This window comes from Chaetomium tenue, assembly GCF_020726465.1.
Source record: "Chaetomium tenue strain MPI-SDFR-AT-0079 chromosome Unknown F5144scaffold_3, whole genome shotgun sequence".
NCBI classification, from domain to species: Eukaryota; Fungi; Ascomycota; class Sordariomycetes; order Sordariales; family Chaetomiaceae; genus Chaetomium; species Chaetomium tenue.
Genome location: NW_027117331.1, coordinates 824,639 through 851,537, shown reverse-complemented (window position 1 = coordinate 851,537; position 26,899 = coordinate 824,639). Strand labels below are relative to the sequence as shown.

Genomic DNA, 26,899 nt, shown 5'->3' with positions numbered 1-26,899 from the left:
ATCGTTCCACGATCCTTCTCTAGTTGTTTCTTGTCGCCGATTGGGCCGGCGAACACACCAAAAGCGGCATTCGTCAGCAACCTGTTTGCTCGTTATCGAATCATCATCCATATTTCCCGGCTTTTATCGGCTACTCCAGAGGGATTATGTCGGGAGGGATTTCCTAAGGGGTAAACGACCTGCTGATCAATGGGCTACATGGAGGTACACCTTACACATACACCAGGCTCAAGGCTGTGCGACATTCTGCCCGACTGCCCTGATCGATTTCCAAGTTTTGCGTTTTTCGTTTGTACGCCGTCAGCCCTACCCGGGGAACCAGGCGGTCCAGGCCATCCAATAGCGACTATCCGCGTCACACCCCAATCGCGTTCCTTTGAGCTCCTACCATCCTTGCTGTAACGAGATAGTCAAAATCCGTGTATGTATGACTTGCGGGTGGTCAGAAATGCCTTCACCGCTTCGTTTCGAACCCTCCACATGACAGAGAGAGCCGAGAAAAACCTGAAATTGGGGCTCTTGGAGGCCGCGATCATGGCATGACATCCGGCCAACAAGTAGCCACGGGGCTTCTGATAGGATAACCACGATTCCCCTCCTCCCGTCTATGACTGGCGATACCCCGGGTACCAACGGCAACGGGCCCTCTAACGTCGAGATCGGTGCTTACAGACCGTCATCGAACAGTCACGCGGTGGGACAGGGAGATCCTTCGACTCGGCAGTTGTAAAAGTTGAAAGTGTTGGAACCTGTTAGGAAACGGCCGGGAAAGTGTGCCGTAGAGCATGAAGACTGAGATGATGGAGAGAGGCATCGCATAAGGAGGGCAGAGGAAACCCCTCCCCTCACAATCCAGAAGAAGGCGCGCAGCTGAGCCCCGAGATTCTGCTTTGCTTCCCCCCCAACTTTCCGTCCGTCATGAAGCTCCTTGCTGTTCTTGCCGCGACTGCGGCTTTGGCTCCCCATAGTGCCCTCGCTAGATGGCTCTCACGGACCAACACACCCCCCGGATGTGCCTTCACTCTCAGTTCGTCGGGGTCGTTTGTCTGTCCCGCCGGACAGCTCGACGACGGGCAGATCCGCCTCAATGGCAGCTACCCAACAGCCACCTTTTACCTTGGCGCCGACGGCGGCATCACGGACTCGGATGGGTACGGGTGTATTGTCACAGGTCAGTCTTTCCACCCACAAAATAGAACTAGGGCTTTCAACTGACTGCTTCCTCGTATTACGTTGGGAGGAATTAGAACCCCCAACCACACAAATCCAGTGTGACCAGGGCAAATCGCCCGTGAGCGGCTTCTCCATTGATGCGTCCAACAACCTGCTGTATCGGGGCTCGCCCGACTTTTGGGCATGCCCAGCCACGGACACCGAGTACAACATCTACGCCAATCCCGAGTTCGGGCAGACCAAATGTTTCCCTATTACCCTGAAGACGAGCGGCTGCGGTCCTGAAGCTCCGACCTGCACTCCTCCATCCACGGTATGGGAGACACAGACGCAGACGGTCACCGTCATAGTCACCAATTCCCAGACTTGCTCTGCGGAACCGACCAGCACGGCTTCCACGTCTTTGGACACGGTGTGTCACCACTGCACGAGGAGTAAATCCTCAACGAGCTCGAGTGAGAGCGGAAATTTCACTATCCTGCCCATCAGCACGGAGACAACCCCCCCTATCAATCCTAGCAGTGGCTCGGAAATATTTACTATCCTACCGATAAGCACCGATGTTGCCCACGCAAAGCGGAGGTACGTGAACGACCCAACGCCTTTGGCTTTTCTTGATAATGAGAGCTAACTCACATGGTCAGCCCTTCTCTTGAACACGTCAAGAAGGCGCCCGATGCGGGCGTTGAGCCTCGTAGTTCCCATCATCGCCTCTCCAAGCGCGCCCTTTACGAGGACTGGAACGCAGTCCGCCAGGCGACGGGGAATGGCGCTCGGGACACCCCCGAGATGAAATGGGTTCGCACGGGACGAGTCCGCGTGTTCCCGCTGGTACCCGGTCAGTCTCTTCGTATAGGAACCGACTACTTTTACGGGTGCACCGTTTTTGTCGTTGTCGGTTCGCAGCGCGTCATCTTCGGCCACATAGCGCAGATCAGCGCGACCGGTTGCGTCGAGTTCGAGGACCGCGACGATACCGAGTACGAGATGATCCCGCGCATCACCAGCCTCCTTACCGACGCCAGCACCTCGCTGGCGGACGTGTCTCCGCCGACTTGCCCCAACGAGCGCTTCGCCTGGGTCATGGGCACCGTCGAGGATAACAGTTGGGACAAGGGGCCGGCCGCCCTCAAGGAGTGGATGGTCCGAGAGGGCGTCCCGCCCGGAAACATCCACTACACCGAATACAGGGGTGGTTCGGGCCAAATCGACGGTCCGCCCCCAGGGGAGCTTGGCAAGGCTCTCGTCACCGTCACGCCCGAGACGGATCCGGACACGCAAGCACAGCGATCAGTCCTCCGCGTGTATATGACGAGCAACCTGCCCCGGATAGTGCTGACGTTCGACAACCAAGATGGACGACTCGTCCTCAATCCTATCATGGACGTGAGCCGCTCTCCGCGGACGACCGACGGCAACAAGCAGTACAAGGATGCGCCGGCTGAGTAAAGGATACTTCCCAAGGCACGTATTTGTCCGTCGTGACACTGGAATCAACCCATCAGGGTACTGGTCTTTTTCTAAGGTATCGAGGCCAGAACTTCGGGAGGTCTAAAATACATAGGTAATAAGGTGCCTACACTAGCTAGTATTACCGCTTCAGGCTTCAATTCTGTCAGTTCTTATCCAAGAAGGGAACATGAATATTGTATTGTTACGATCCCGTAGTTCAGCCTAACGTGGATGGGAGGGGCGAGTTGATAGTTTGCTATAATTGTACCAATTGGTTTGCCTCTGCTAGAATGAACGCAAGGTGACTGGAATATCCCGGACTGCATAGCCCTAGCACTTGCAACACAAGCCTTCGCGAAGGGAGCAAAGAAGGAAAGGAAAGAAAGAAAAGGAAGAAGTAAATCAAATCAAGAAAACTAGAGAAAGGAATAAAAGGAATTAAGAAACGAGAAAGTATTCCGGATAGGTTTCTTTTTCATTCCTCTACTCGAAGGTTTCGGCGGCGCCTACGCTTGGAGTTCGGCTTTTTTTGGTCAAAGAGTGCGAGGTTGGTAGAAAGGGAGGTCAGCTTGGAAACCTTGTGTCACACCAAATCAGCTGAGGGGAACGAAGCGGGGGTTCAGTGACGTACATTTAGTAAGACTACTGGTATGTCATTGGCAACAAGTTAACAACCCAGAGGAGCTTGAGGGTCCGAGGGGGCAGAAACCAACCATCTTTCATCCACATCCACCAATTCCTCTACGCTATGCTCCAGAATCTCCCGCCAGAACTCGTCCACCAAATCGCCAGCTCGGCTGCAGACACCGACATCCTCCATGTGCGTCTTACATGCCGGACGCTGTATGAGAAGACCTTTTCGGCCTTCGCAACCGCCTTTTTCGGCTGCGTGACCGTGGATCTCTGCCCCAAGCCCCTTGAGAGGCTCCGTCAGATCGCCAACGATGAGAGACTGCGGCTACATGTCCGTGAACTGGTCATCGTCGGCGAACTCGCCAACGGCTGTCTGAACCCGCCACGACACTTGCCGGGGACGGGCCATCGCTGGGCCCGTGGCCCGTCGTCGGGCTGCCTCGACCCTTCGTCCCCCGTCATTTCCGATCTCCGTGCCGTCGTGTCGAGGCTCGCCAATTGCCACTCCGTCGCCGTCCAGGACGATCAGGAGCTGAACGCAGAGCTGCGAGAGCCCAGCGAAACGGGCGGTCTTTTGCTCCTGGACACGGTGCACGTCGCCCTCCTCTTCGCCAACAGTCTCGAGACCATCAGATCCTTCCGGATCACCCATGACCCCTCCGTAACGAACGGATATACACGCAGTCTGCTGCCCCGTAGCATAACCAGTTCGCTCAGCGAGTCCTGGGCAAGCAATCTCGTGGATCTGCATTTGCAGTGGTATTCCCGGCACGACGCCGACTCGCTGCTCGCGCTCGTCGATCTCGTCCTAGGCGCCCGGTCCCTCCGGAAGCTGTACATGCGCGGCGCCCCGGGCAAGTTCTACCGCCGCCTCGCCGCCGCCCCACCCGATGACCTGCCGCTCGCCGTCCTCGAAGTGAGAGAGGCCACGCGCGACATGACGTCGGACGTGCTGATCGCCCTCGCGGCGCGCTTCCGCCGCACGCTCGCGCACCTGTACGTGCGCCACGTCCGTCTGGGCGATCCCGGGGGCTGGGCCGCCGTGCTTCGCAGCTGGGCGCGCGACCTCGGGCGGCTCGAGTCGTTTGGTTTGGAGTACCTGCTCGGCAGGGCGGCTGCGGGAGCAGCACCGAAGTCGCTGCAGTTTGGTCCCGTCCTCGAGTGGCAAGGGTTGCCGACGTCAGGCGCGCTTCAGTTCACCACCTGTCTAGTTGCCGCGTCCCGGCGCGAGATCGACGGCATCCATTACGAAAACAGCAGCAAGGTCGAGGACGTGCAGAGTGTGCTGCGGGAACTGGCTGAGTGTTGTTCTTCGGCTCCTGCTTCTGACTCTGCTACGGCAGGGCCGGCTAGGGCTATTCGTGAGTATAGGACCGCGGGGGGATTGGTAGCCCGGAAGGTGCTTTTCTTTCCTACCCCTGACTTGCGCTTGTGATGTTCGTTACTATCCAATAGTTATACTCATGGAAGACGGCGAGAAGCGGCACAAACTGCCGCGAAGAGAATACTGAAGTGTATACGTATATGGTCACCCGTTCGGTAGGAAACTGTGAATCATGCAAAGTATGCGTCGTTCCCTGTTGATCGGCTAATGATTATTTCCCCCCTGGCCACTACACGTGCAACTAAAAAGTGTCATTTATCGGATGGCTGGAGCTTGGAAAGATGGGCTAGGCTGCGGAGCTTTTTGCCGCCAGAACCACCGAGGCTGCCGGAATTTAAGGACTCTTCCGGACAGGCAACGGCCAAAACGCACGACCAGAAGGCCAGCGCGCTGGCCGAGAGGTTCTTCCCGGACCCACCGGCCGACCTGACGGACGTGGAAGACCAAGCCTTTTTGGGCAGCTGGAACCCGGGCTTCGACGTTGTACAAGCAGTGACGCCGACCGAGATCACGGAAGCGATAGGAAGAGCAAGCCCCTGGAAGGCGCCAGGCGAGGATTTGCTCCCGATGGGCCTTCTGAAGGCGTGCGGAGCACCGTTAGCTGAAGTGCTGGCCCTTCTGGCGACAAGGTGTCTGGAGCTAGGATGGTTCCCGAACCGTTTCAAGAGGGCGAAGACTGTAGTACTACCGAAACCAGGAAAGGCTCCGCCGGTGTATCAGACCCCGGGGGGATACAGGCCCATTGCTCTGCTGCCAACCCTAGGGAAGGTAATAGAGTCAGTGGTCGCCAGGAAGGTCACTCAAACTGCAGAAGTCAACGGCCTCGTACCAGATGAACAAATGGGGAACAGAGCACACCGCTCCACAGAGCTGGCTGTCCGGCTAGTAGTAGCCCAGGTCCAGGAGGCGTGGAGACAGAAGGGTGCGGCGTCCCTATTGCAACTGGACATCTCAGGAGCCTTTGGCACGGTCAACCACACCCGACTGCTAGCAACTTTGCGAGAAATGGGCTACCCGAGGTGGCTGGTCCTCTGGACGAGAGACTGGTTGACTGGTCGAGAGGCCACCCTTCTTTTCGACGGCAAGACGGCGGCACCGACGGCAATTCGGGCAGGGGTCCCCCAAGGCTCACCTCTTTCCCCTGTTCTCTTCATCCTCTATATTTCCTCGTTATACAAGCAGCTAAAAGACGAGCACCCTCACTTGGCTATAACGGGGTTTGCGGATGACACCAACCTCCTGGTGTTTGGTCGAAACCCCGAGGCCAATGTCCGGCAACTGGAGGCGGCGTGGGAAACATGCATGCGATGGGCGGACAGTCGGGGGATGAAGTTCGCCCCGGAAAAGAGCGAACTGATCCATTTCAACAAGGGACGACGGCAGTGGACAAACCAGCTGGAACTCACTAACCCAGGGGGAGGCACCAGCCCCGTCAGACCGAAGGAGTCTGCCAGGTTCCTGGGAGTCTGGCTGGACCGGAAGCTCAACTGGAAAGCCCACCTTGCGGCGGTGGAGAAGAAGCTGAGGACCCAGAGCTATGCCCTGTCGAGGCTAGCGGCATCGACGTGGGGACTGGGTCTAGCCAAAGCGCGAGAAGTGTACACAAAGTGCATCCGGTCAGCGCTGGCCTATGGCGCATCGTCGTTCCACATTCCCACGGATGTGGGAGGCGAACCGGTGAAGAAAGGCATCACCAAGGCCCTCGGGAAGGCCCAGAACAAGAGCCTGAGGATTGTGGCGGGAGCCTTTAAGTCTACCCCCATCCGTAACCTCGAGACAGAGACGTGGGTACCACCGTTGGACTTATACCTAAACAAACGGCTTGCAGATTTCGAAAACCGACTCCAACAACCCGATCTGGACGACGGCCAAGGCGGCAAAAAGACGGCGGGGAGCGTTGTCCTTACCGCCTGCCGCAAGATACAGCAGAGACTCAGCTCGAGGAGGGGCAACAGGGGCCGACCGCGAACCTTGAGACCTCAAGGGCCCACGGCGGTAGAGAGAGCCGCGGGCACGATCATGCGCTGGACGGGGGGAACCATAGACACGGACAAGGCAGTAGAAGAGGCCTGGAGAGCGAGGTGGTTAAAGGAACGGGACGGCAGAGCAATCACCAGGCCGGCGGACGACTTTGACCATCAGCGGGAGACGCTATTCCGGAACGAAACCCTAAGGAGGCATGACGGTCTCAGCAAGGCGAAAAGCTCACTGCTCATTCAAATCCGGACGGGAGCAATAGGCTTACGGGACTACTTGTTTACACGGGAAGTCCCAGAGGTTCTGACGCCTGCCTGCGAGTGTGGCGAGGGACGAGAGACTGCCGAACACCTGGTAGTGTGGTGTTTGGCCCCACCGTTGACTCGAAGATGGGAGAGAACTGGAATTCGGACACGACGGGACTTTTACTCAGTTCTACACGGTATCAATCCCACGACTGCACGGCTTGCGAGGAGGATCCTCGACTGGCTGATGGACTCGGGGAGGCTGCCGATGTACAGCTTGGCCAGGAGGCTCGAGCTGGAAACGGCGGCCTGAAGCGCCCCCGTTCGGAGGCCAGGAGGCCTCCTCTCTTTGTATACGTAGACTCACCAGAACGCATCGTTCCTTGATTGTTGGTAGGGGTTTTTCACCCGGCCCGGGAGGGCACGGTTTTCCTGTACACTAAATAGCAGAGGGTCCGGCACGCCCTAGGGCATAGCGGAGTATGAATAATAATAATATTTCCTGTTCCGCCTCACCGCGGAAACGGCTCAATATCAACAGAGCAAGGAATGCAGGGTCCCGCTATTGATATTGTTGGTGGCCAATACGCCCAGTGCCTCCAATGCACCCACCAGAGCGCCATCGTTCAACGTCACCCTGAGCCCTTCCGGAATGGAGAGGTCAGCGGGCTATCCTCTCTTTTCTTAATTCCTTTTACTTCCTCGTCTTTTTTTTGTCTTTTTGATTTCTTGCTCCCCTTTCCAGTTCGGCTTTTTTTGGCCAAAGGGAGCCCCCCTTCTCTTCCTCGTTTCAGGCTCCATCTTTGGAGTAGAGTTCCCTGAATAGGCTCCGTTTGTGCTCGGCTACGGCGACGGCGTCGAGGTGGATGCCTTCGTCTCATGTTCCACCTCCGACTCGGTGGCACTATCCCATTGGGGGGTGTCTGGGATCTCCCTTTCCGACTCGGTTTCCCGGGGGGTGTCCGAAAGGATACTGGGGGGGGGGGGTCCAAGCGAATGAATGAAAAGGAGTAAACTCCTCCTCTTCCGTCTCAAACTCCATTCTTCTCGATGCTAGTAATACAAGCTATTAAAGTTAATAGAGATACTATAGTGAGTGAAGTGAGACCACATACATCATGAGGGCGAGATGGGCCGTTACAATGACGCCTAAGTTTGATACCTTGTTTGGGAAAAGCGAAGGGGGAGGGGGGGAGGCGAAGGGGAGCGAAGGCGAGGGGGGGGGGGTCATAGCCTTGACAGCCACGCACACGATAAACAAAGGGTGCTGTGAAAGCTTCCTAGTCAATATAGTCGTCCGGAATCCCAGTATAGTATTTATTGGCTTGTGATTCCCGGAGGGACGCAGCTCGGGCAGTGCGCTGGATTATCTCCAAAGCCCAGTCGAGTACATCATCATCTAACATTCCCGTTAGATTCACATCAGTTTCGAAATTATATATAAGTAACGGTCAAGGGAACTCGGATGACGGTCAAGGGCTCAAGGGAGCAAAAGCATAGCAAAGCAAACTTCAGAGACAACCCAGAGGTGACGGTCAAGGGAGCCAAAGCAACGCAAAGCAACCTTCATTGATACACTGAAGAGGACGACCGATTGTTAAAGCGATATAAATATAAAACCTGCCTTCTAGGGCGTTTGGGTCCCCAGTCCTAGAAATGGGAATTGGGAGAGCGGGGGGTGATGGCGGTGGTGCTGGTGCTGGTGCGTCTGGCCATCTAAAATTGTCGCTTTGAAGAAAAGCGGAGGGGGTTAAATCGGTAGCCTCGCGGCTAGGAGAGCTTGAACCGTACCTGTTTGCTGAGGGTCGACAAAGAACACGGAGAGAGAAGTCCAAAGAGTTTTGCACAACCGCCCGTGGTGGGTGAATCCGTTCTGCTCCGGACGGAAAGAAAACCCAAAAAAAGAGAAAGAAGTAATAAAAGAATTAAGAAAAGAGAAAGATGTAAAAAGAAGACTAAGAAAAAGAAGAGGTAAATAAAATGGAGAAATAAATCCATTAAATAAAAGAAACCGAGTTAAATAAAAAGTGCCTAAACTTTGAGTGTTCATGGCTTTCTTTTCGTTCCCTTGGGTAGGTAACTACCTAGGTAGTCAGTCCAAGGGTTCGGCGGCACCTCCACTTAAAGATCGGCTTTTCTTTTGGCCAGAGAGTGGGGGGGGGGGGGGTGCTGCTCCAAGTCGATACCGTGGCAGTCTTGTCATGAAACGGAAGCCGGAGCCAGATATCCCGCCTATGAGATTCCAAGACGGACAAACCTTCCCCATACCGAAATCTCAAGTCGAAACGACTGTCGATCACCTCCTTACCTTACACCCTAGTCATAACCTAATCATGCCGATAATATGGACGAACTATAAGGAGCCAACCGCACAAGAGCGACCTTTTCAGGCAGGGATATTGCAGTCTAGCCTGCATGGCTCCTGCGAATTCGGGTGTGTGAGCCAAGTCTACAGGTATCTAGACTTTGGCCCAAACTTCGAGTTTGCTTTTAACGTCGGCATTCCGAGTGATGGTTGAATACATCCAGCCTCGGGGATCCCGTGCAAACTACGTTGATAGGCGGGGAGTTCCTTCTAACAAAACATTCACTTCAAAAAAAAAAATACAAAACTGTCCAATGTGTAGCAACTAAATCTAAGGCCAGCCGCGGTTATCCATGAGGGACTTACACAGACAACCCTGGGCCGTGAGTCCAAGAATTGGATGTCACCAAAGTACCTAGCTTTAGCATACTGCAAAGTAACTAGGTTTAACGATGAACCCTTAAACTCATGTTGGGCACGGGATTCAAACCCCATAGGGATTCTCCGGCCCCGTAGAGTCGGTCCTCCGCACAAATTCGAACCCTGTAAGGAAGGCAGGAATGATGATCACTCTTAGCTACCCTTCTCATGGCTTCGAACAAACGAAGCCCAATTTCCCGCCAATGAGATTTTGCACTACTTCCAAAAGAAAAACATTGGCATCGAGGAAAGAATACAGGTATATACTATAAAAATGGCAACGACAGGCGGCTTCTTCTCGGCTCTCCTAGCACAGCAGAGTTGTCATCGGATCAGAAGAACAACCCCGCCTAGTCAAAAGTCCTTTACAACCCTCTTCGAAATGAAGTCTGTTACTATTTTCGCCATGTCCCTTGCCGGCGCGGCCGCAGGCGTGGCCGGTGCGGCGACGACTACCTTCCCGACAGCCAGCGGCGAGACCGCCCTGCCTACCCCCATGGTCGTCTCCGGGGCGTTCGACGGAGGCATGAAGAGATACAACCGAAACCGTAGGCAAAAGTGTGGACTCTAGAGCTTGGACACGGACACACCACCAACTTATGTTTTCTTACAGCCGACACCTGCGAGGGCCAGACGGAGACGGATGAGGATGCGGCCATGTTTATCGTTGAGGACGGAGGAAGCATCTCCAACGTGGTCATTGGCAAGGCTCAGGGTGAAGGTATTCACTGCCGGGGTGCTTGGTCCGTATACCTAAAATTCCTGCTTTCAACTCCAGCTGTCCCACTAACTGTGTGATCAATAGCACCCTGACCAACGTGTGGTGGGAAGATGTCTGCGAAGACGCCGCCACGTTCAAGCAGGCCGAGGGCAAGACCTCGTACGTCATCGGCGGCGGGGCTCGTGGAGCCTCGGACAAGGTCTTCCAATTCAACGGCCGCGGAACCGTGTCTATCAAAGACTTCTATGCCGAGGATTATGGGAAGGTGATGCGGAGCTGCGGTGACTGCACTGCCAATGGAGGGCCGCGCCATGTGATCATCGACGGCGTGGTTGCCAAGGACGGCGGACCACTGTGCGGGATCAACAGCAACTTTGGCGGTAAGTTCGGTCAGATCTAAGGACGTACAGAACTCGTTGGGCTAACGTTGAGCTTAGATACCTGCAAGATCTCGAACTCGTGCCAAACCGATGGCAAGTCGTGCGACAGATACAAGGGTGTCGTGAAGGGTGACGGTAGCTCGGAGAAGCTCGGGAGTGGCCCTGACGATGTTTCGTGCTTCGTGACCTCGCTCACAGAGACGTGCTAAGAGAGGGATGGATCATGGATGAGAGGAGGGCGGGGGTTGAACCCCATCTCCGGCAGTGGTCTAGATTTGGGCTCTTTCGAACACGAGAAAAAAATAAGGTTCTGCGGTCATTCTAGGGTTTGATCTTCGGATTTGATATGTTGCCATGCTATCCAGGATTGCCCTCGCATGGGCACATGTACCCGATGTTGGTATTATGTTGCTACCCCGCACTGTGTTGCCATGCTCGCCACCCTCCAACGACCTCCGACAGAGGAGATCATCATAGATTACATGTATCGGTCACACTAGGTAAACCTCACGGTTCTCAGCATATATCGTCTGAAGCGTGCTTATATCCCGAATCTGAACCGTCGTTGCGTTTGGCATAGCGATGATCTCCCATGTGCGGCCGAAGCCGGCGTGAGTAACATAAGCCCCGATGTGGAGAGTGGTGGTTGAGCCCTATAAGGAAATACACACAGTTAGGTAGGCGGTTAGGTAATGAGCTCTAGCCTGGATACAGGTGAAATGTAGGTAGCTTCTTACCCTATAATTGTACATTGTTTTAATCACTAAGGGTATGTATGGGTTGGGTTCTAAAATTTGAAATTGATTGGAATGAGCACGAGAGAGACGTTTAAATGCCGCGTATCGCCTCTTGGTATGTGGTCAGGTGAGCTCAGCACACCCCTCCCCAGAGGAGTCCAATTATATTTAGGTACCTGTGTGGCTGTGTGTTGGCTGACACTCTCTGCTCCAAAAAAAAGCCGAACTCCAAGCGGAGATACCGTCGAAACCTTGGACTAGAAGAACGAAAGAAAGCTCTTCGAAAGCCCGAAGTCTAGGTACTTTTTATTTGACTCGATTTCTTTTATTAGATTTATTTCACTCGGTTTTCTTTCTTTCTTCTTTTTCTTGTTTTCTTTTTACTTCTTTCCGTATGTTTTCTTGATTTCCTGCTCAGGTATCAATGTCCGTGGAAGTTGGGTATCGTCTAGGAAAAACAAGCAACTTGACCAGTCTGTTTTCATGGTGCCCAATAACAAGGGAGCGTAACACCCGTATCCCGACCATAATCCTGTATTTTGCCGTGCCGAGAGTATAACATGAGAGATTTCCTGGCAGTGGCCAGAGACCGCCAAGTTTATGTCATTGTGTGGCGTGCCCTACTAACATCAGCACTAACATCGCACGGGTCCTGAACACCAATACCGCTGACACCACCAATATCCAGTGCTGGAAGGCCGAACTCTATGTGCCTCACCATCGGAGTAGCGGCTGGGCTGGCTGGAGGACACGACACTCGGCGTATACCGGGGGGAGAGCTAAGCAGCCTAGGCCTCGAGCAGCACTCTACGACACGACCGACCACTTGTAAAAGTTTTGCTCAAAAGCTAAAGTATTAGCATTACTCACATTCGAACGACAGTTCGCCAAAGTCGATCATACCAGACTAGAATACGACTCCTGTTTCATCCCAAGCTTTTCCCGTACCTGCCCCATAGAACCCGCCGGAGTTTCAGACACAACCAAGAAACCTTCCACGACAATGAAAAGAAAGAGCATACGACAAATAGGAAAGTAGCCTCCCATTAGACCAAGGCTACCCCCAACTAGTTAGACAGGCTATCGAAAATTAGAAACTTCGAAGGCTTAAAGATTAGGTAGCATCAGGACCTCTTCCCACGACAAATCCAGTTACGACTTACACGCTACATCCGGTTGCCACTCACACTGTTAGAGTGGTGATTGCCAAAGTTCGTATAAGTTTTAGCAAAGAATGAGAGGACTCTTTTGGAGGGGACTTTTCGACAGTGACTACACCATCATCGGCCATATCGGGATTTGACCCAATACCTCACCAGCCACTAATAACATTGTAGAAATGGGTAGAACTCCAGCATCTTGTAAACAGGGGCTCGCTGTATATAACGAACTTAGGGCTCACATAGGTACCCTGTGGAGAGGGAATCACCATACCCATACATCATTCACTCGGCAACTCAACCTGGAAAGACGCGCAAGATTTATGTTGATCATCACAAGCTATATCAGGGCCGGGAGGATAAATGGTATAGGACCATTCTGAAAATGACGATAGTGTTGTAAGCAGGCTATTGGAGGAATTGGTGATCGTTGGCCGGGAGGAAGACTTGGTGGGAAGAGGAGTGGACCTTGAAGGGCGATAAGAACATTGTTGTCTGCTATTGGTTCTAATATGGGGTGTCTACGATGGGGATATCGATTATTGTGTCCCGGGGATTCCTAAAAAAGGAAAAGACGGAGTACCTAGTCCAATTAAAAGAAGCAACTTTACCAGTGTGCTTTTACCGCCTCTCTTGCATCCTCTGAGAGAAGAGCTCACCCGCAGTTCACCCTGCTCACCCCTATTGGCGGCTGGGGTGAGCCGGAGCCTACCGAGCAAGGGTGTGATATTCCCCGCAGCAGTGAGAAGCTTGAAAGGACATTTGCCGGCATCCGAACGGTCGCCTTGGTATTTGCCGTCGCTGATATAGCATAACCACACCACCGGTTAAGGATCCTAGTGGTGCGGTGTCGAGCCGATTCGCTGGTTTCCGGCCTCACGTTCTGTCTTCTTCATTATCAACCCGTCGCTGACTCGCCACCGTATATGAAGGCAGCATTTCAGGTTTCTAGCTTGTGCATGGAAGCCCAAATCTCGAAATGCCGAGAACGGGAGAGACGGGGTTGAGCCGGGGACTGGGAGCTATATATAAGCTGCAATAGAAGCAAAGGAACAAGGTTCTAGCCTCCGTCTTCTTCTCCCCAGGACTCTTCCAAAACCAGACTTGGCAAACCCAACATTGTGATAAGCCGTCAACATGAAGACCCTCTCGGCAGCTCTCGCGCTGATCGCGCCTGTTCAGGCCGGCCTCCGCTTCCCCTGCTCGACCCTGACCATTCAACGTCTCGACCCCGTCGTCCAGCCGGGCGCCATCCCGGCCGCCCATGTCCACCACATCGTCGGCGGCAACGCCTTCAACGCCACGATGGAAGGCGATGTTGGCGCGAGGGCCACCTGCACAACCTGCCAGATGGCTGATGACTTTTCGAACTACTGGACCGCCCACTTGTACTTCAAGCACCCCAACGGCTCTTACCACCGCGTGCCTGTTCTCCCTGTCCAGCCCCTACTGGGCGGCTCGCAGGGCGCCCAGGGTGGACTCACCGTCTACTACACCCAGTTCGACCTGTCGAGGGATAACCTCAACCAGCAGAAAGTCACGGCCTTCAAACCGGTAACTCTCCAGCCCCTTTTCCAGATATCATCTCGTCCCGACCGACCGTCCCAGGTTTCTAACCCCGAATACCTACCTACCTAGGGTTTCCGCATGACCGTGGGCAGCCCAACCGTGAGCGGCAAGCCGCAAGTCGGCCTCCGTTACCAGTGCCTGCAGGGCCAGAACCGAGGTCGCGAGCTGGACAACTTTCCCACGGGGCCCTGCTCGGGCGGCATCTTTACCACACACCATTTCCCCGCGTCAGTTTAGCCCTCCCATCCCTCCATCCACCCCTCCTTCCTTCCTCCCCTCCCTCTCCCACCTACTCAACAAACTAACCCCCCTATTCCCCCCTCCCCAGCTGCTGGGACGGCAAGAACCTGGACAGCCCCGACCACCAGTCCCACATGTACAACACAATCCAGTACGACGGGTTCATGAACGCGCCTGCCTGCCCCTCCTCGCACCCGGTGCGCATGCCGCAAGTCACGTACGAAACGGTGTGGGACACCACCAAGTTCAACTCGCTCTGGCAGTCCGGACAGCCCAACCCCTTCGTTTGGAGTTTCGAAGGCACGGCCGGAGGCACGCATGCGGATTATATGTTTGGCTGGAAGGGGGATTCGTTGCAGAAGGCGATGGATAAGTCGGAGTGTTTCTATGATGGTTGTGGCTCGATCACCAAGCAGGCGATGAGTGTGGCGAATCAGTGCACGATTAAGGAGACCGTGCGCGAGCAGACCGATGGCTGTGAGTGTTTGCTTGTCCTTTTACGTCCCCCCCCCCTTCTCCCTTCTTATTCAATGGGTGGTACGTCGGGAGGTGGTGCGTTGGGGGTGGGGGGGGTTGAGATGCTTGTCAGTGCTAACGTGTGGAATAGGGTTGATGAAACTTCCGGGCCGTGACTAAGGCAGGTACCTGTGACGGGCTGGAGGGCACGCAGAGCGCGGCGTGCAGAGAGTGGTCTCCGTCTGTCTCATGTGCGCTTATATCGTTCGAGCTGGGGGATGACACGTGACTTTTCCCATACATAACCCCAACCCTACCAATTCACATCTGTTTCTTTTCCCCTCGGGCAGATCCATCAGTACAGTCAAATATCGTTGAATGTATCACATGTACATTGCTCAATTCCTTTCAAACTGATATTCATGCGGCGACACAGAACTAGCTCCTTCGAAAACGCTGTTAAATACGGCTGTGGAGGTGGTAAATTGCGAGTTAAATCATTTAGACTAGGGTTAGGGTTACAAACCCGGCGAGCCCGGGTCAGCTCGCTTGGGGTAGTTACCACATACGAAAAAAGAAACAAAATTTTATGGATATCTGTTTTCTCGAGCGATCAAGTGCCTCTCAGACTGATAGATTTAACGGTGTTGTGGTTGTGTATGGGAAAGATTACGTACCATAGTCCTGCACGTCAAAAAAAAACACAGTCCCAAACGCCCCTCTCTTACATTTTGGCCACGATACGTTATCTCCGCCGGCCACAACACATGCACCCCAAGAACAAGCCAACATCAAGCACCAGAAATCCCAACGGCCCACGGTCATGTTCTCGCAGACGGTTAATTGCGCGCGGGCTATGCTAAAAAGCCAAAGGGTGGCGGCGCCGCAGCACCAGACAAGTGCGGGGTATAGAAGGGCAACCCCATCCCAAGATAAGCCCTCAGTCGTTACCGACCGCGCTCCGTGTCATATGCATCATGTGCTTCGGGGGGACGTGCCCGTAACCCGATAATTACCTCCTCAAAGCTTCCACCAAACTCCCTCATCCCCTTCGCGCCTCCCACCCCTCCCGCCACCTTTGTCAGAGCTCGCGGCCCCTTAAAACGTCTCTTGGTCGTCCACCACCTGCTCCGCGGAGTCGGGGATCTCGAAGCCCTCCTCGGTCGAGTAGAGGATAGTCTGGATCTGCTTGACGAGCCCGTCTTCGGGCTTCTCCAGCTCGGGGTCCTCGTCGACGGCCTGCTGGACAAGCAGCTCAATGTCGCGGAGCTTGCTGAAGTAGAAGTCGCGCTCCCGCTCCAGCCCGACAACTGTCTCCTTCAGCGTGCTGTTCTCCTGCTGCAGGGCCGCGCTCGCCGCACCGCCCGCCTTGATGCCGCCGGCCCGAGGGCCCGTGGTCGGGGTGGTGCCGCCGGGGCGCCGCGCAGCGCCACTAGCCGCCCGCGGGGCCGCACCGCCACCGGCGGGCAGAGCGCCACCTTTCCGTCGGCCAACGGCGTCGTAGTCGCCGCCCGGGTAGTACTGGTCCCAAAACTTCTTTGTCCACTGCAGGAACTCGAGGTTGTCCTGCATCTTGCACTTAACGAGCGACTCGACGGGGATCGACCGCTCGACGCGGTGCTTCGTGAATGTGTCTACCCAAGCAGGAATTTGTGAGCAATGGGTTCCAACTCAACACGCGGGCCTCGTCTTGGCGAACGTACTCTGCAGGACTTTGAAGTTCTGGATATAGGCATATTCGGAGTTGACGTTGAACTTGACGCGCGACATGGGCACGTCAAGGAAGATGCTGTCGTACACTTGGCAGAGAGCGGCGCTGTTGTGGTGGTTTGCATGGTCAGTAACTTTTTGCGCGACCGCGATGCGGGGGAGGGGTTGGCGACCTACCCGGTACCACACTGCTCGACCTTGGTGATGTTGAGCTGCAGGAGGCTGTTGAGCCATTGCACGAGTTCTTGCCTGTCGAGGGATTGCCTGTCAGTCTGCGTCCCGGAGCGTGTCGATCGCGCGCGTCGTCGACTTCTGCGGGAATCGGGTAGAAACCAACCGAGATTCGCCCATCTTGACTGAATGCTGGGGATGTGTTGCGCGGGATTACGCGGGGATTGCGATGAAGGGTCCGTGGCCAAAGTCGCAAACGAAGGGAAGGGTGCGGTGGAAAGGGGCGAGGTTTGCTAGAACAGAACAACAGCAGAGTCCAGGCAGCGACGGTAGGTGTGATAAATTGGGAGGAACTTTCTTCTCCATTCGCCGCCAGTTGACATCTTCCAAATCAGAACCGAAAATCGGGCGTCGGCCAATCAACCATGGTGGGGGTTCAAGGGTGATGCAATATTGATTGGCCCGTGCGTTAAGCGAAGGCACGTGAGAAGCAGAAGAGTTCCTTGCTCGCCTGGCCCCCTTCTTGTCTCTCCTAACAACGGCGACTTGTTTACTTTCTGCTTTCGCTTTCAACACACAACTCCAAGTTTACGGCTCGTCACGATCGCTAACAAATCCCAACAGCGTTTCCAAATAACTGCATACGACAGGAATTCGTAAGCGCAAACTATCTTCTCTTCCACTTCCGGTCGGCATCGGCGGAAGTCTCATCTCCTTGGCGACCTTGGCACGCCGCTCTCAATATGAGTCAATGACCTGAATCCGAACCCCTTGCGATGCAAGACTTGTACTTCGTAAGTCGTTATCCGGGAGTTATACCATTATGATGAGTCGCCGAGCAAAGAGTTGGCGCGGTCAAGAGAGGACCAGAGCTGGCATTTTTTGTTTAGACGAAAACCGTAATACATATTTCTTTGAGCCCGAATTTCAAGACGGCGTTGAAAGTTGTGACGGCTACCAAAGTGATGATCGATGAGGTTGATGACAACCTACTTGAGCCTGGCCGAGTCCAGCGCAGTATTCGGAAGCCTCTAAGTGACAAACACAATGACCTACTGGTGAAGTTGCAAGTCGTGTGGCTCGTAGACTGGCGTAGTTAATGTTGGCGATTGTCACGAAAGGGAGAATAAAAAAGGGAGTGCTCTATTTTGGATGAGAACAGAAGCTTGTGTAAATCAAGCTTCCCGACACTTCAATACCACAACTTGAAGCCGATCAACCATGATTTTTCGGAGGCCCCTCACCACTTAACTACCAGTCAAGTCCACCCCCCACTTCCCATCCAACTTAACCAACCAAGCGCCCTTCGCAACCCACCACCAACCATCGGCCCAAGAACCCTCCCCCACAACCGCCTCCTCCCATCATCCAAACCCACCCCCGACACCCCATCCCCAACCCACTCCCCTCTCCCCCCCTTCCACGCATCCAACCACTCCCCCACAGGCGCCCTCCCCTCCCTCCCCTCCTCCCACGGCCTCCCAAGATCATACAACCGCACCCTACCCGCGCCCCATCATACACACTCCCTTCCAACGACTCTAGCGCGCTGTACTCGGGCAGCAGCGAAGCCACACGCCCGCGGTAGGCCATGACCAGCACGTCCTGCTCGTTAGCGCGGGAGAAGAAGAATTCGTTGAGGGTGCTTCGGAGGCGGTGGTATTGGGCCAGGGAAGGGTGGAGGATGATGGTGCTGGGGTGGGGGTGGCCGGGGGCGGTGAGCACGGCGGCGATGTAGTCGTTGCGGTCGCCGCTGCCGCTGGCGAGGAGGCCGTGGCTGAAGAGGGTGGTTTGGAGGTTGTCGATGGGCTGGAGGATTAGTTGGTTGCTGTCGAGGAGGACGATTCGCTGTTGGTGGTGGTTAGTGGGGGGGTTGTGTTTTAGTGGTTGGGCTGTTTGGTCTGGGAATGGGTTGGCGACGGACCTCGTAGTCTGTCAGGCTCCAGGCTGATAGCTTTTGCCAGTTGCCGAAGTACCTCTTGCCTTGATACTCGGCAAATATGGTGTCGACAAACACCATGGTGATGCCTGCAGCATCAAGCACCGAGGTGATATCTGCATCCCTTGCGGCTTCGTTCGTCATGATCACTATCAAAGGATGTTTGGTGCCTTGCTTTCGCAGCGAAAAGTCGAGCACTAGCACCCCGGACAAACAGAGCCGATCGTAGAGCACTGTTGCCCAAACACGGCGCCCTGTTGTTTCGGTTTCCATTTTGTCTTGTAACCCCTTGGACTCGGGGTGATAAAAGCCTGAATTGATGTAGCAGAAAACAGTTTGTAATACCTTGCTGGTGCAGGGCTTTCTCGCACTCAGCAAGTGTGGCAAGTGTGAAGCGGCGTTTGCAAGGCCGGACCGCGCTCAAGAGGGGTGGTATGACGGTGGGTGGTCTTGTGCGACGGGAAGGCCGAATGCTAAGTTTGCTGAGTAACCTGGATTTATGATATTCCTTTAAAAGCACGGAAGACTCAGTTGTAATAGCCATGAAAACTTTATGGTACTTGTAGGAGAATTGCAAATTGTAACCCCGGTTGTGGCCTGGCATTCTGATCGAGTAAGTTCAAGCTCAGACAAGGCCTAGACAGTCTACAGCACCCTAGGGGATGATGTGTGGTCCCCGGCGAGTGGACGGCAGTTCTAGATCAGCAAGTCGACGGGACCTGCCCATACCAAAGATGATGCTATACTTGCGGACCGACTCAGGGTGAAGCGGGCGGAGGCAACATAATTTGGTGGCATGCACTTGTGGCTCGCACTCGCGGCTGATGGGGGCGGGAAGGGCCGGGCAGGCTTGTCATTCCGAGATTGCTGTGTGGGATTGGTATGTGGGCAGTCGTTGTGACTGGTTGTTGTAGCCCGTCTCATTCGGAATGTGCGACGCCTCATCTCATTCGCCAGGTAGAATACATGTAACTATTACAAAAGGCACAATTGCACCTCAAATCGGCCCTCAAATCGCACCTCAAGGCACCACCTGGCAGCCTTATTCTCCCAAACCCAACTCCGAGCCTATGGTGGCAGCGAATCGATCGATAATAAATTGAGCTCACTGGTCCAAAGTCAGCATGGCCATCGCCTTTTGATGGTTAGAAAACAGCGAGATGATTGCGCACCTGCATGGAGCTCTGCATCCAGGCCAGGGGGTAGCCTTGGCGCAGGTACTGGTCCCGGCGATTCTGGTTCCATCCCGAGATGATCATTCCGCCGCCGGACTGGAAAGGTTCGGGCGCCGGCTTTGGCGCTTGTGTGGGCGCTTGGATGGGCGCCTGTTGGGGAGTGTCGTCCATGTCTACGTCGATAGACGCGGGTGTTGAGGGAGTGGATTCGCCTAGGCTGGGAGTGGAATCGCGTGTCGACGCGTCCATGTCCCATTGGCGCGCCCTCTTCGCGAGGTGCTGGTCATTGGCACCATGCAGCTCCGGCTCGTCGCGGCATCGCTTGCGGGAGCTGTCAATCTGCATGGCGAAATCCATTTTTAAAAAGAGCGTGATTGGAAGGAGTGAATTCGTTTCGAATGAGTGGATGCGGTCGGTGAGTGAGCTGTGGAAGGGTTTCGTGGCCAGTTTAGTTTTGGGAGTTGAGGAACGCAGCCAACGCAAGTTTAATTGAACTCGACGCCAAGACTGAAGGGGGCTGCTTTTGTCGCGTTACCTGGCCAACCCACCAACGATCGAGGAGTTAATCCCGAGACAGGCGTCAGCATCCTTGGTCCCACAGGCTGGGAGGTGGAAAACGGCCGTGCGGTTGTGGAGATAACTAAGACAAACACAATCTTGGAAAGTTCCTCGCCGGGCTCCCAAGGTACCGAATTAACATTGATAAGGTAACCTTTTGGTCCGCGCAATGGCATGAATAACTATCATTAAAGCATCGTGTTACTCCGTAGACGCCACGATGCGAGTGTTGGTTGATCGTGCGTGTTCTGGGCGAGGACCGTGACACACTGTCTCTTGCAACTTGCCGAGTGTTCAAGTTGCAGACCTGGACTGGTCCCTTGCTCCGGTATAACCAAAGAATGATAGATTCAGTTCTTGATTTTAGAAGCTGTTTATTGATGGGGTGCGGATGAAGGGCATTAGCTGACTCACATCAACTCTCTGACATTTTCAACCGAATCCGGCGACTAACCCTAATTAATGTCTAGGTAACCTTTCTATCAACTTGAGCCAGGTGCTTCATTGCCGTTAAAGTACCTAATGACAGGTACATACCTACCTCCTAACGAGAGGTAGAATCCGCTGGAGCACCGACCTATCCACCCAAGCTATGTACGAAACTACCTACCTACCTCTAGTAACTCCAGAAACACTACAGGAACTCGGCTTTAATCACGTCTCTTAGGCACTGGGTCTCCTCTCCCGAATCTCGTTTCGGTCTTGGGCTCATTTCATTTACCATGTGAGTAGCTCAGGGTTAGGGGTAAACCCGCAAATTATGGTCAACCACAACTGCTGCATTCGACAGGGTGGCCCACATTCTTCGCTGTGTAACGACAAAAGGGGTTCTGACAGGTTTCGAATCCAAGTTCATCAAACCGTTGAGTCGACGACGAACTTGTATGACAGGTTCACAAGAAACCAACAGGACTTGCCCGACTAAGCATCTAAGTACCTACTTTATGTGCCCAAAAGCTGATGGAGGTACCAACGCCATTGCAGATTCGGCGCAAGCCAATCAATGCAAATAATGCAATTCCGGCTCCGCAACCGCTACACACCGGCAGCCGCTATGGGAATACTCCAGTACAAGTAACTGGCTTAACTCCCGGTAATCACAGCACTACCGCGCCAACTTCCCCCATCACACCAGACCGAGACTTGTCAGAATGGGTGTTTGAGGAAAAGCCGCCGCCACTCCCAACACGCCCCAGACCGCAATTGGAGCAAGGGTTGCGGCTTGACGTGCAACCTCCGGCAAGGCCCGTCTCCCGCGGCTCAGAAGTTGCGGAACCCCAGGAACCGCTCCTGCAAATCCCGCGTAGCCATCGCCTCCGGCCCCAGAAGAGCATGCCCGAGCTGTCACGGCTCGGCGGGTTCGCACCAAACTCCGAGTCGTCTCCCCCAAGCCCGTTCGATGGCCACCCATCGACTCCGGCTGCCACTTTCGGCCCCGGTGCCAGCGCAGGAGCGGGAAAGAGGACCTTTGTGCAGACAGCCCTCACTGAGGCACGTCACTTTGCTGGAGGCCTGATCCCCCATCCGGTTGAGTCGACAAAGCACTACACCATCCTCCGCCACTCCCCTCCACTTATCTTCTACCGCGGACCGAGCACCTCCGTGGAAATGACTATTTTCAGCTCGCCAGATCATCCCCTCCCCGCGGACCGCACGTTATGGCTGCAGCAACGGGGCTACTCGGGAGACAGCGGGATGAAGATCAAGGCATTTTTCAATGCCACAGATAGCTGGCTGCATGTGACGCCGTCGAACCAGGTCGAGACACATCAACTCACCGCCGACACGGACCGCGCCTGGCAGAGAGACATTGGCAAGGCTGCAAAGAAGCTGCTGAAGGAGAAAGGGCCGAAAAAGGCCCATATCGTGAGGGAAACGCATGTCATCAGGGTTCCCGAGGCTTCCGATGATGGATATTTCCGCCTCATCCTCTGCACGGGGAAGGGGGTACCCAATGAAATCAAAGAAGGCTCATCCAGGTGCAAGACGCTTTGCACCAGCCCCATCTTCCGAGTTGCCAGCACGTCTACAGACTCTAGCGTATTCCGCGGTGCTTCATTGAGTACAATGCCCCTAGAAATGGGAGTCTACGTGGCGTCCATGGTTGCCACCACGACCGTCAACAAATACACCGCCCCCGTCCGGGCCCCTGTGGAAGGCGTTATGAACAAGGTTCGCCCAGGCTTCATCACCGAGACGGTCGGTGGGTTTGTACGCGACGAGCTGAGCGACCGGTCCGCCGAACGGGACGCGGAGCGCGACCAAGCCTACTTTGCGGCCCACCAAGGCCACGTCGCGCGCTCCCTTACCGTCGACCTCAACGTCATCTTCCCCATCGGGCCCGACTCAGGTCCCGAACCGCCGTTCCCGTTGCAGTTCCAAGGCAAAGTCGTCCCCGGCACCGGCCGCAGCCAAGCAGAGCTAGGCATACCCACCGCCAACCTGGCCGAGGTCCCAGATGAGATCCGATACCGCCTCAACGGGGTCTACTTCGGCTGGGCACAGGTCCTCCCCCCAAAGAACAAAACCAAGAACAGCACCCGAGGCCCACCCGCTTCGATATTCGACCCGGTCTGGCACGAAGCCATCATCACCGTCACACCACACAACCCCTCGGCCGCGCCCTCCGTAACCCCCAAACCACTCGTGACAGCCCACCTCCTCAACTTCCCTCCCCCACCCTCACCCCCCAACAACAACTCCATCACCACCCCCAGCACACCACCGCCAACCCTAACCAGCCACACCCTCCACCTCCTCCCCCTCGGCCTCCTCCACGCCCTCCCTCCCATCACCACCCCAACCCCCACCACCAAACTCACCCTCGACACCCACGCCCGCGACACCTGCCTCACCCTCGTCAGCCTCGCCCGCCCCAACTGGCATCCCACCTCCCCCGCCGTGCAAGCCGCACTGGACCTGCAACAGGCAGAAAAAGGGGTGGCCGAGCGGGTGCGTGGTGAAATGCGCGCGAGGGCAGGCGGTGTGGTGGGCGGTGTGGCGGGTGGTGTGGTGGGTGGTGTGGTGAGGGGGGTGTCGGGGCAGATGCATCGGGTGGGGGTGAGGGTTGGGGGGGTGGTGGGGGGGGGGAGGGATCGGGTTAGGGGGGTGGGGGGGTATTGGGTGCGGTGGTAGGTACTGTGTATATGTGGGTATTGGGTGTGGTGGTAGGTGGTGGATATTTGTTTAACTACGTGGTCTGTGGCCTGTGGTCTGGTAGAGGTTTTGTTGTTGGGGGCCGGGGGGGTTCTGAGAAGGAGGTGGTGATTAGGGGGGGGATGGGATGAGCGGTGAGAGTGTTGTAAGTTTCTACGGGACCCGGAGAATGCGGTTGTTTATGTTGCGAGGAGCTGGAGAGGCCGGATTGCACAGGCGGTATCCTGTCGGTTGGATCTTTTAATGGGCTGTACGGGCAGTGTTGTATTTTTGATACAAGGGGTCTCTGTTTGAGCGGGGCTTGCTTTTAGTTTCTCATTGCATGTTGCCATAATATTTCGCATGTTGTCATATTTTGGAGTCTTGCAACATTTGTTTATCTGCGTCCCGCTCTAGCGATGGAGGATGCCTCCAAAGGAGGCGCAAGCCGCTCTTTTCTGACTGACATACTGTGTAGCTCGCTGGAAGTGCGGGATATTGCTCAAGAGCCAAGCGACCCAGCCGTGAGCGGGCCCGAACTGCCGCTTCAACGTTGCCTACCAGACATTCAAGCCAGTGCTCCCACTGTTCAAACGCCAAACAGGCCCGGCGGCAACATTTTTCGTACGCGCCCAACGCCCCACGGCCAAGGGGCGGCCGGGATCCGAGGGCCGACAGCCTTCACGGACCCACGACGATTCGAGACGTTGAAACAAAGGAGGCTCGTCTCCCTCGCTATCCCTAACCGGGCTGGTCTGCACGCTGCAAGCCAATGACTTCATCCCTTGGGCTGAGCCCGCCACATTTCCGGTCGACAGTTAATATTTTGGGGGGCACTTTCACAATCCGGGGTAGCACTCTGTCTCCTTAGCGGCATCGGGCTCGGCATGACTGCCATCTCGGCGCCACTCTTTGCATGCTGGCTGGCCCCGTGGTACCGGAACCGCCACGACTGACTCCGACCTTTCCTCTGCCTGGTTGAGAAAAGATCGACAGTGGTTTTGGCTCCAGAACCCCCATGATTTCGAGCCCAAAATAGGATTCCACGGACCCGGTTCAGAACAAAACAGAATCCCGGGAAAGCGGTAGATTCTCGCTTGCCCTGTTGATCTCCCGATTTTCAACCTGAGACTCTCCAGCGATCGGCAGCAGACTTGGCATTATGGAGTCGAGTTTCGCCTTCTTCGTCTTCTTCGCAGCATAAGGGGGTGCCAAAATTGGGACGGGACATGGCCCGCCGCCAGCCCGGTTTTTGGGATCGTAGCGCACGGCAGTGCCATTCCGCATTGCCGTCCTTGATTATCCAGCATATTAACCGACCCTGAACCCACCAATGGCCCCTACCAAAACGCCCTGTTTGGGAAGGCCTCACGTACCCCGGACCACTTCTGGGGTGGTATTGTTGTGGGGTGTCACGCCCGATTCTGTTCACGGGGCTGCCGCCAAACCGCGCCGAGCGGCCTCGACCTGTGGGACTCCCAGCAGAACTGCATGGAAATTAGAGGACTGGCGGAGGCGTCACCGGCCGTTGGCGCCGCCAGCGGGATGGAGACCCGAACTGTCAGAACTTCTGGTCCGCTAGGCGGACGCGAGCTACCTTGAGGGCGGAGGTAGGAGTGCAGTGGGCTTGGAAGATGCGACGCCACGGCGTCATATAAACAGGTCGCTGGCCTCCCTCGCTGTCACTTCTGAACTCTTGGACTCTCCTCATCCTCGACAGCATACACCCCGTCAGGTCACCTCACAACCATGAAGTCCTTCACCCTCGCCACCCTGGCCGCCCTGGCCGGGAACGCCGCTGCCCACGCCACCTTCCAGCAACTCTGGGTTGACGGTGTCGACTATGGTTCCCAGTGCGCCCGTGTCCCCTCCTCCAACTCCCCCATCACCGATGTGAGCGGCACCGGTGTCCGCTGCAACGTCGGCACCAGCCGTCCCAGCGGCAAGTGCCCCGTCAAGGCTGGCTCCACCGTCACCGTCGAGATGCACCAGGTATGTTACTCACTTGACATGTCCCCGATACCTCCAGAGCCACAACCCAGACTAACACCCCACCCCTAGCAAAACGGCGACCGCTCCTGCAACAACGAGGCTATCGGCGGGGCCCACTACGGCCCGGTGATCGTCTACATGTCCAAGGTCTCGGACGCCGCCTCGGCCGACGGTTCCTCGGGCTGGTTCAAGGTCTTCCAGGACGGCTGGGCCAAGAAGTCGGGCGGCGGCTCGGGCGACGACGACTTCTGGGGCGTCAAGGACCTCAACACCTGCTGCGGCAAGATGAACGTCAAGATCCCCTCCGACATCGCCCCCGGCGACTACCTCCTCCGCGCTGAGGTTATCGCGCTGCACACCGCCGGCGGCGCGGGTGGCGCCCAGCTGTACATGACCTGCTACCAGCTCTCCGTCACCGGCGGCGGCAGCGCCTCCCCCGCGACCGTGTCGTTCCCCGGCGCGTACAAGTCGACCGACCCCGGCATCCTCGTCAACATCCACTCGTCCATGTCCGGCTACACCGTTCCCGGCCCGGCTGTCTACTCCGGCGGCAGCACCAAGGTTGCTGGCAGCGGCTGCTCCGGCTGCGAGTCCACCTGCAAGGTCGGCTCCGGCGCCACCCCCACCCTTTCCCAGCCGACTTCCTCGGCCACTTCCAACCCGGGCAACGGCGGCGGTGGCAACGGCGGCTGCGAGTCCGCCAAGTACCAGCAGTGCGGCGGTACCGGCTACACCGGGTGCACCAACTGCGCTGTAAGTTGACCTGCCTACTCCTCAAGTAAACAGGGATAAGAAAAATGTGGATGCTAACTGTCTTGTTTAGGCTGGCTCGACCTGCAGCGCCGTCTCGGCCCCCCACTACTACCAGTGCCTGTAAAGGATCTTATGGGATCCGTAAAAGGGTACCGCATCTAGTGGCGCCGCTTAGTTAGGGTTATACCCATTGTCACACAAGCATTCATGTATATAGTTGATCCTTGCCGACTGTGAATACAATATCCATCACTTGGACTTGGTGGTTGCATTGCTAGGGACGTGATATGTGAATGTTTCAAGTTTCCTTGTAAGCTAAGCATCTTTCTTGTATGACCTGCCCCGAATTCAGTAAGTGATAAAATTGATTTTCTCAGCGGTTTAGGAAATCTTGAAGTGGAATCGGTGATGAGTGGGTGGTAAGAAGGATATGGCACGAGGATCTGTAGGAGTTAGGGTAAGAAGATGACTTAGAAATGCATTATCATTTACAATGTAACGAGGAACCCATTTACAAAGTTGCGTGTGATCTAATGATTGTTTATAATATTCGCGAATCTGAGTGTTGCACGAGGGAGAGACAAAGGACTCCACGACAATGTGGGACCTGACGG

General features: G+C 55.5%; 9 protein-coding genes across 9 annotated transcripts; 6 read left to right on the top strand and 3 right to left on the bottom strand.

Annotated features, from left to right (window-relative positions):
• The first annotated feature begins 660 nt into the window (after window positions 1–660).
• F5144DRAFT_163761 (uncharacterized protein) lies at window positions 661–2,709 on the top strand. The gene is made up of 3 exons (XM_066782567.1): window positions 661–1,171; window positions 1,248–1,755; window positions 1,818–2,709. The coding sequence occupies exons 1-3, from the start codon at window positions 919–921 to the stop codon at window positions 2,620–2,622; spliced, it is 1,566 nt and encodes a 521-aa protein (XP_066644334.1). The 5' UTR covers window positions 661–918; the 3' UTR covers window positions 2,623–2,709.
• Window positions 2,710–3,290: 581 nt separating this feature from the next.
• F5144DRAFT_566123 (uncharacterized protein) lies at window positions 3,291–4,964 on the top strand. The gene has a single exon (XM_066788538.1). It carries the CDS (start codon window positions 3,374–3,376, stop codon window positions 4,691–4,693), a length of 1,320 nt encoding a protein of 439 aa, XP_066644333.1. The 5' UTR covers window positions 3,291–3,373; the 3' UTR covers window positions 4,694–4,964.
• A 4,899-nt stretch (window positions 4,965–9,863) lies between these two features.
• F5144DRAFT_644591 (pectate lyase-domain-containing protein) lies at window positions 9,864–11,373 on the top strand (the record flags this gene model as incomplete). Its single annotated transcript, XM_066792852.1, has 4 exons — window positions 9,864–10,137; window positions 10,203–10,332; window positions 10,395–10,690; window positions 10,748–11,373. The coding sequence occupies 4 exons, from the start codon at window positions 9,864–9,866 to the stop codon at window positions 10,897–10,899; spliced, it is 852 nt and encodes a 283-aa protein (XP_066644332.1). The 3' UTR covers window positions 10,900–11,373.
• Window positions 11,374–13,359: 1,986 nt separating this feature from the next.
• F5144DRAFT_566111 (uncharacterized protein) lies at window positions 13,360–15,160 on the top strand. The gene is made up of 3 exons (XM_066788537.1): window positions 13,360–14,141; window positions 14,226–14,383; window positions 14,485–15,160. Exons 1-3 carry the CDS (start codon window positions 13,725–13,727, stop codon window positions 15,026–15,028), a joined length of 1,119 nt encoding a protein of 372 aa, XP_066644331.1. The 5' UTR covers window positions 13,360–13,724; the 3' UTR covers window positions 15,029–15,160.
• Window positions 15,161–15,452: 292 nt separating this feature from the next.
• On the bottom strand, window positions 15,453–17,229 carry F5144DRAFT_566104 (calponin homology domain-containing protein). Its single transcript, XM_066788536.1, has 4 exons — window positions 16,900–17,229; window positions 16,740–16,811; window positions 16,556–16,668; window positions 15,453–16,486 (listed from the first exon to the last, which is right to left on the bottom strand). Exons 1-4 carry the CDS (start codon window positions 16,911–16,913, stop codon window positions 15,951–15,953), a joined length of 735 nt encoding a protein of 244 aa, XP_066644330.1. The 5' UTR covers window positions 16,914–17,229; the 3' UTR covers window positions 15,453–15,950.
• Window positions 17,230–17,873: 644 nt separating this feature from the next.
• Window positions 17,874–19,131, bottom strand: F5144DRAFT_610853 (nucleotide-diphospho-sugar transferase). The gene is made up of 3 exons (XM_066791673.1): window positions 18,658–19,131; window positions 18,260–18,581; window positions 17,874–17,979 (listed from the first exon to the last, which is right to left on the bottom strand). The coding sequence occupies exons 1-3, from the start codon at window positions 18,943–18,945 to the stop codon at window positions 17,909–17,911; spliced, it is 681 nt and encodes a 226-aa protein (XP_066644329.1). The 5' UTR covers window positions 18,946–19,131; the 3' UTR covers window positions 17,874–17,908.
• A 646-nt stretch (window positions 19,132–19,777) lies between these two features.
• On the bottom strand, window positions 19,778–20,204 carry F5144DRAFT_546192 (uncharacterized protein; the record flags this gene model as incomplete). Its single annotated transcript, XM_066787399.1, has 2 exons — window positions 19,778–19,807; window positions 19,845–20,204. The coding sequence occupies 2 exons, from the start codon at window positions 20,202–20,204 to the stop codon at window positions 19,778–19,780; spliced, it is 390 nt and encodes a 129-aa protein (XP_066644328.1).
• A 1,053-nt stretch (window positions 20,205–21,257) lies between these two features.
• F5144DRAFT_529340 (uncharacterized protein) lies at window positions 21,258–23,540 on the top strand (the record flags this gene model as incomplete). The annotated part of the gene is made up of 2 exons (XM_066786901.1): window positions 21,258–23,402; window positions 23,451–23,540. The coding sequence occupies exons 1-2, from the start codon at window positions 21,366–21,368 to the stop codon at window positions 23,538–23,540; spliced, it is 2,127 nt and encodes a 708-aa protein (XP_066644327.1). The 5' UTR covers window positions 21,258–21,365.
• A 1,666-nt stretch (window positions 23,541–25,206) lies between these two features.
• Window positions 25,207–26,534, top strand: F5144DRAFT_163654 (glycosyl hydrolase family 61-domain-containing protein). Its single transcript, XM_066782566.1, has 3 exons — window positions 25,207–25,532; window positions 25,602–26,285; window positions 26,356–26,534. The coding sequence occupies exons 1-3, from the start codon at window positions 25,290–25,292 to the stop codon at window positions 26,407–26,409; spliced, it is 981 nt and encodes a 326-aa protein (XP_066644326.1). The 5' UTR covers window positions 25,207–25,289; the 3' UTR covers window positions 26,410–26,534.
• Window positions 26,535–26,899: the final 365 nt, after the last annotated feature.

Bases quoted from the DNA above. Each gene is read 5' to 3' on its own strand.
- F5144DRAFT_566111 (XM_066788537.1), top strand. From the start codon at position 13,725: ATGAAGACCCTCTCGGCAGCTCTCGCGCTGATCGCGCCTGTTCAGGCC. The intron at 14,142-14,225 runs GTAACTCTCCAG...CTACCTACCTAG, and splicing joins AAGTCACGGCCTTCAAACCG to GGTTTCCGCATGACCGTGGG. The intron at 14,384-14,484 runs GTCAGTTTAGCC...CCCCCTCCCCAG, and splicing joins ACCACACACCATTTCCCCGC to CTGCTGGGACGGCAAGAACC.
- F5144DRAFT_163761 (XM_066782567.1), top strand. From the start codon at position 919: ATGAAGCTCCTTGCTGTTCTTGCCGCGACTGCGGCTTTGGCTCCCCAT. The intron at 1,172-1,247 runs GTCAGTCTTTCC...GGGAGGAATTAG, and splicing joins GTACGGGTGTATTGTCACAG to AACCCCCAACCACACAAATC. The intron at 1,756-1,817 runs GTACGTGAACGA...TCACATGGTCAG, and splicing joins GTTGCCCACGCAAAGCGGAG to CCCTTCTCTTGAACACGTCA.
- F5144DRAFT_566123 (XM_066788538.1), top strand. From the start codon at position 3,374: ATGCTCCAGAATCTCCCGCCAGAACTCGTCCACCAAATCGCCAGCTCG.
- F5144DRAFT_163654 (XM_066782566.1), top strand. From the start codon at position 25,290: ATGAAGTCCTTCACCCTCGCCACCCTGGCCGCCCTGGCCGGGAACGCC. The intron at 25,533-25,601 runs GTATGTTACTCA...CCCCACCCCTAG, and splicing joins TCACCGTCGAGATGCACCAG to CAAAACGGCGACCGCTCCTG. The intron at 26,286-26,355 runs GTAAGTTGACCT...TGTCTTGTTTAG, and splicing joins CCGGGTGCACCAACTGCGCT to GCTGGCTCGACCTGCAGCGC.
- F5144DRAFT_566104 (XM_066788536.1), bottom strand. The intron at 16,669-16,739 runs GTAGGTCGCCAA...CCACCACAACAG, and splicing joins GTCGAGCAGTGTGGTACCGG to CGCCGCTCTCTGCCAAGTGT. The intron at 16,487-16,555 runs GTACGTTCGCCA...CTGCTTGGGTAG, and splicing joins GAACTTCAAAGTCCTGCAGA to ACACATTCACGAAGCACCGC.
- F5144DRAFT_610853 (XM_066791673.1), bottom strand. From the start codon at position 18,945: ATGGAAACCGAAACAACAGGGCGCCGTGTTTGGGCAACAGTGCTCTAC. The intron at 18,582-18,657 runs GTCCGTCGCCAA...CACCACCAACAG, and splicing joins GGAGCCTGACAGACTACGAG to CGAATCGTCCTCCTCGACAG. The intron at 17,980-18,259 runs GTGTGTATGATG...CTGGTAGTTAAG, and splicing joins GCTAGAGTCGTTGGAAGGGA to TGGTGAGGGGCCTCCGAAAA.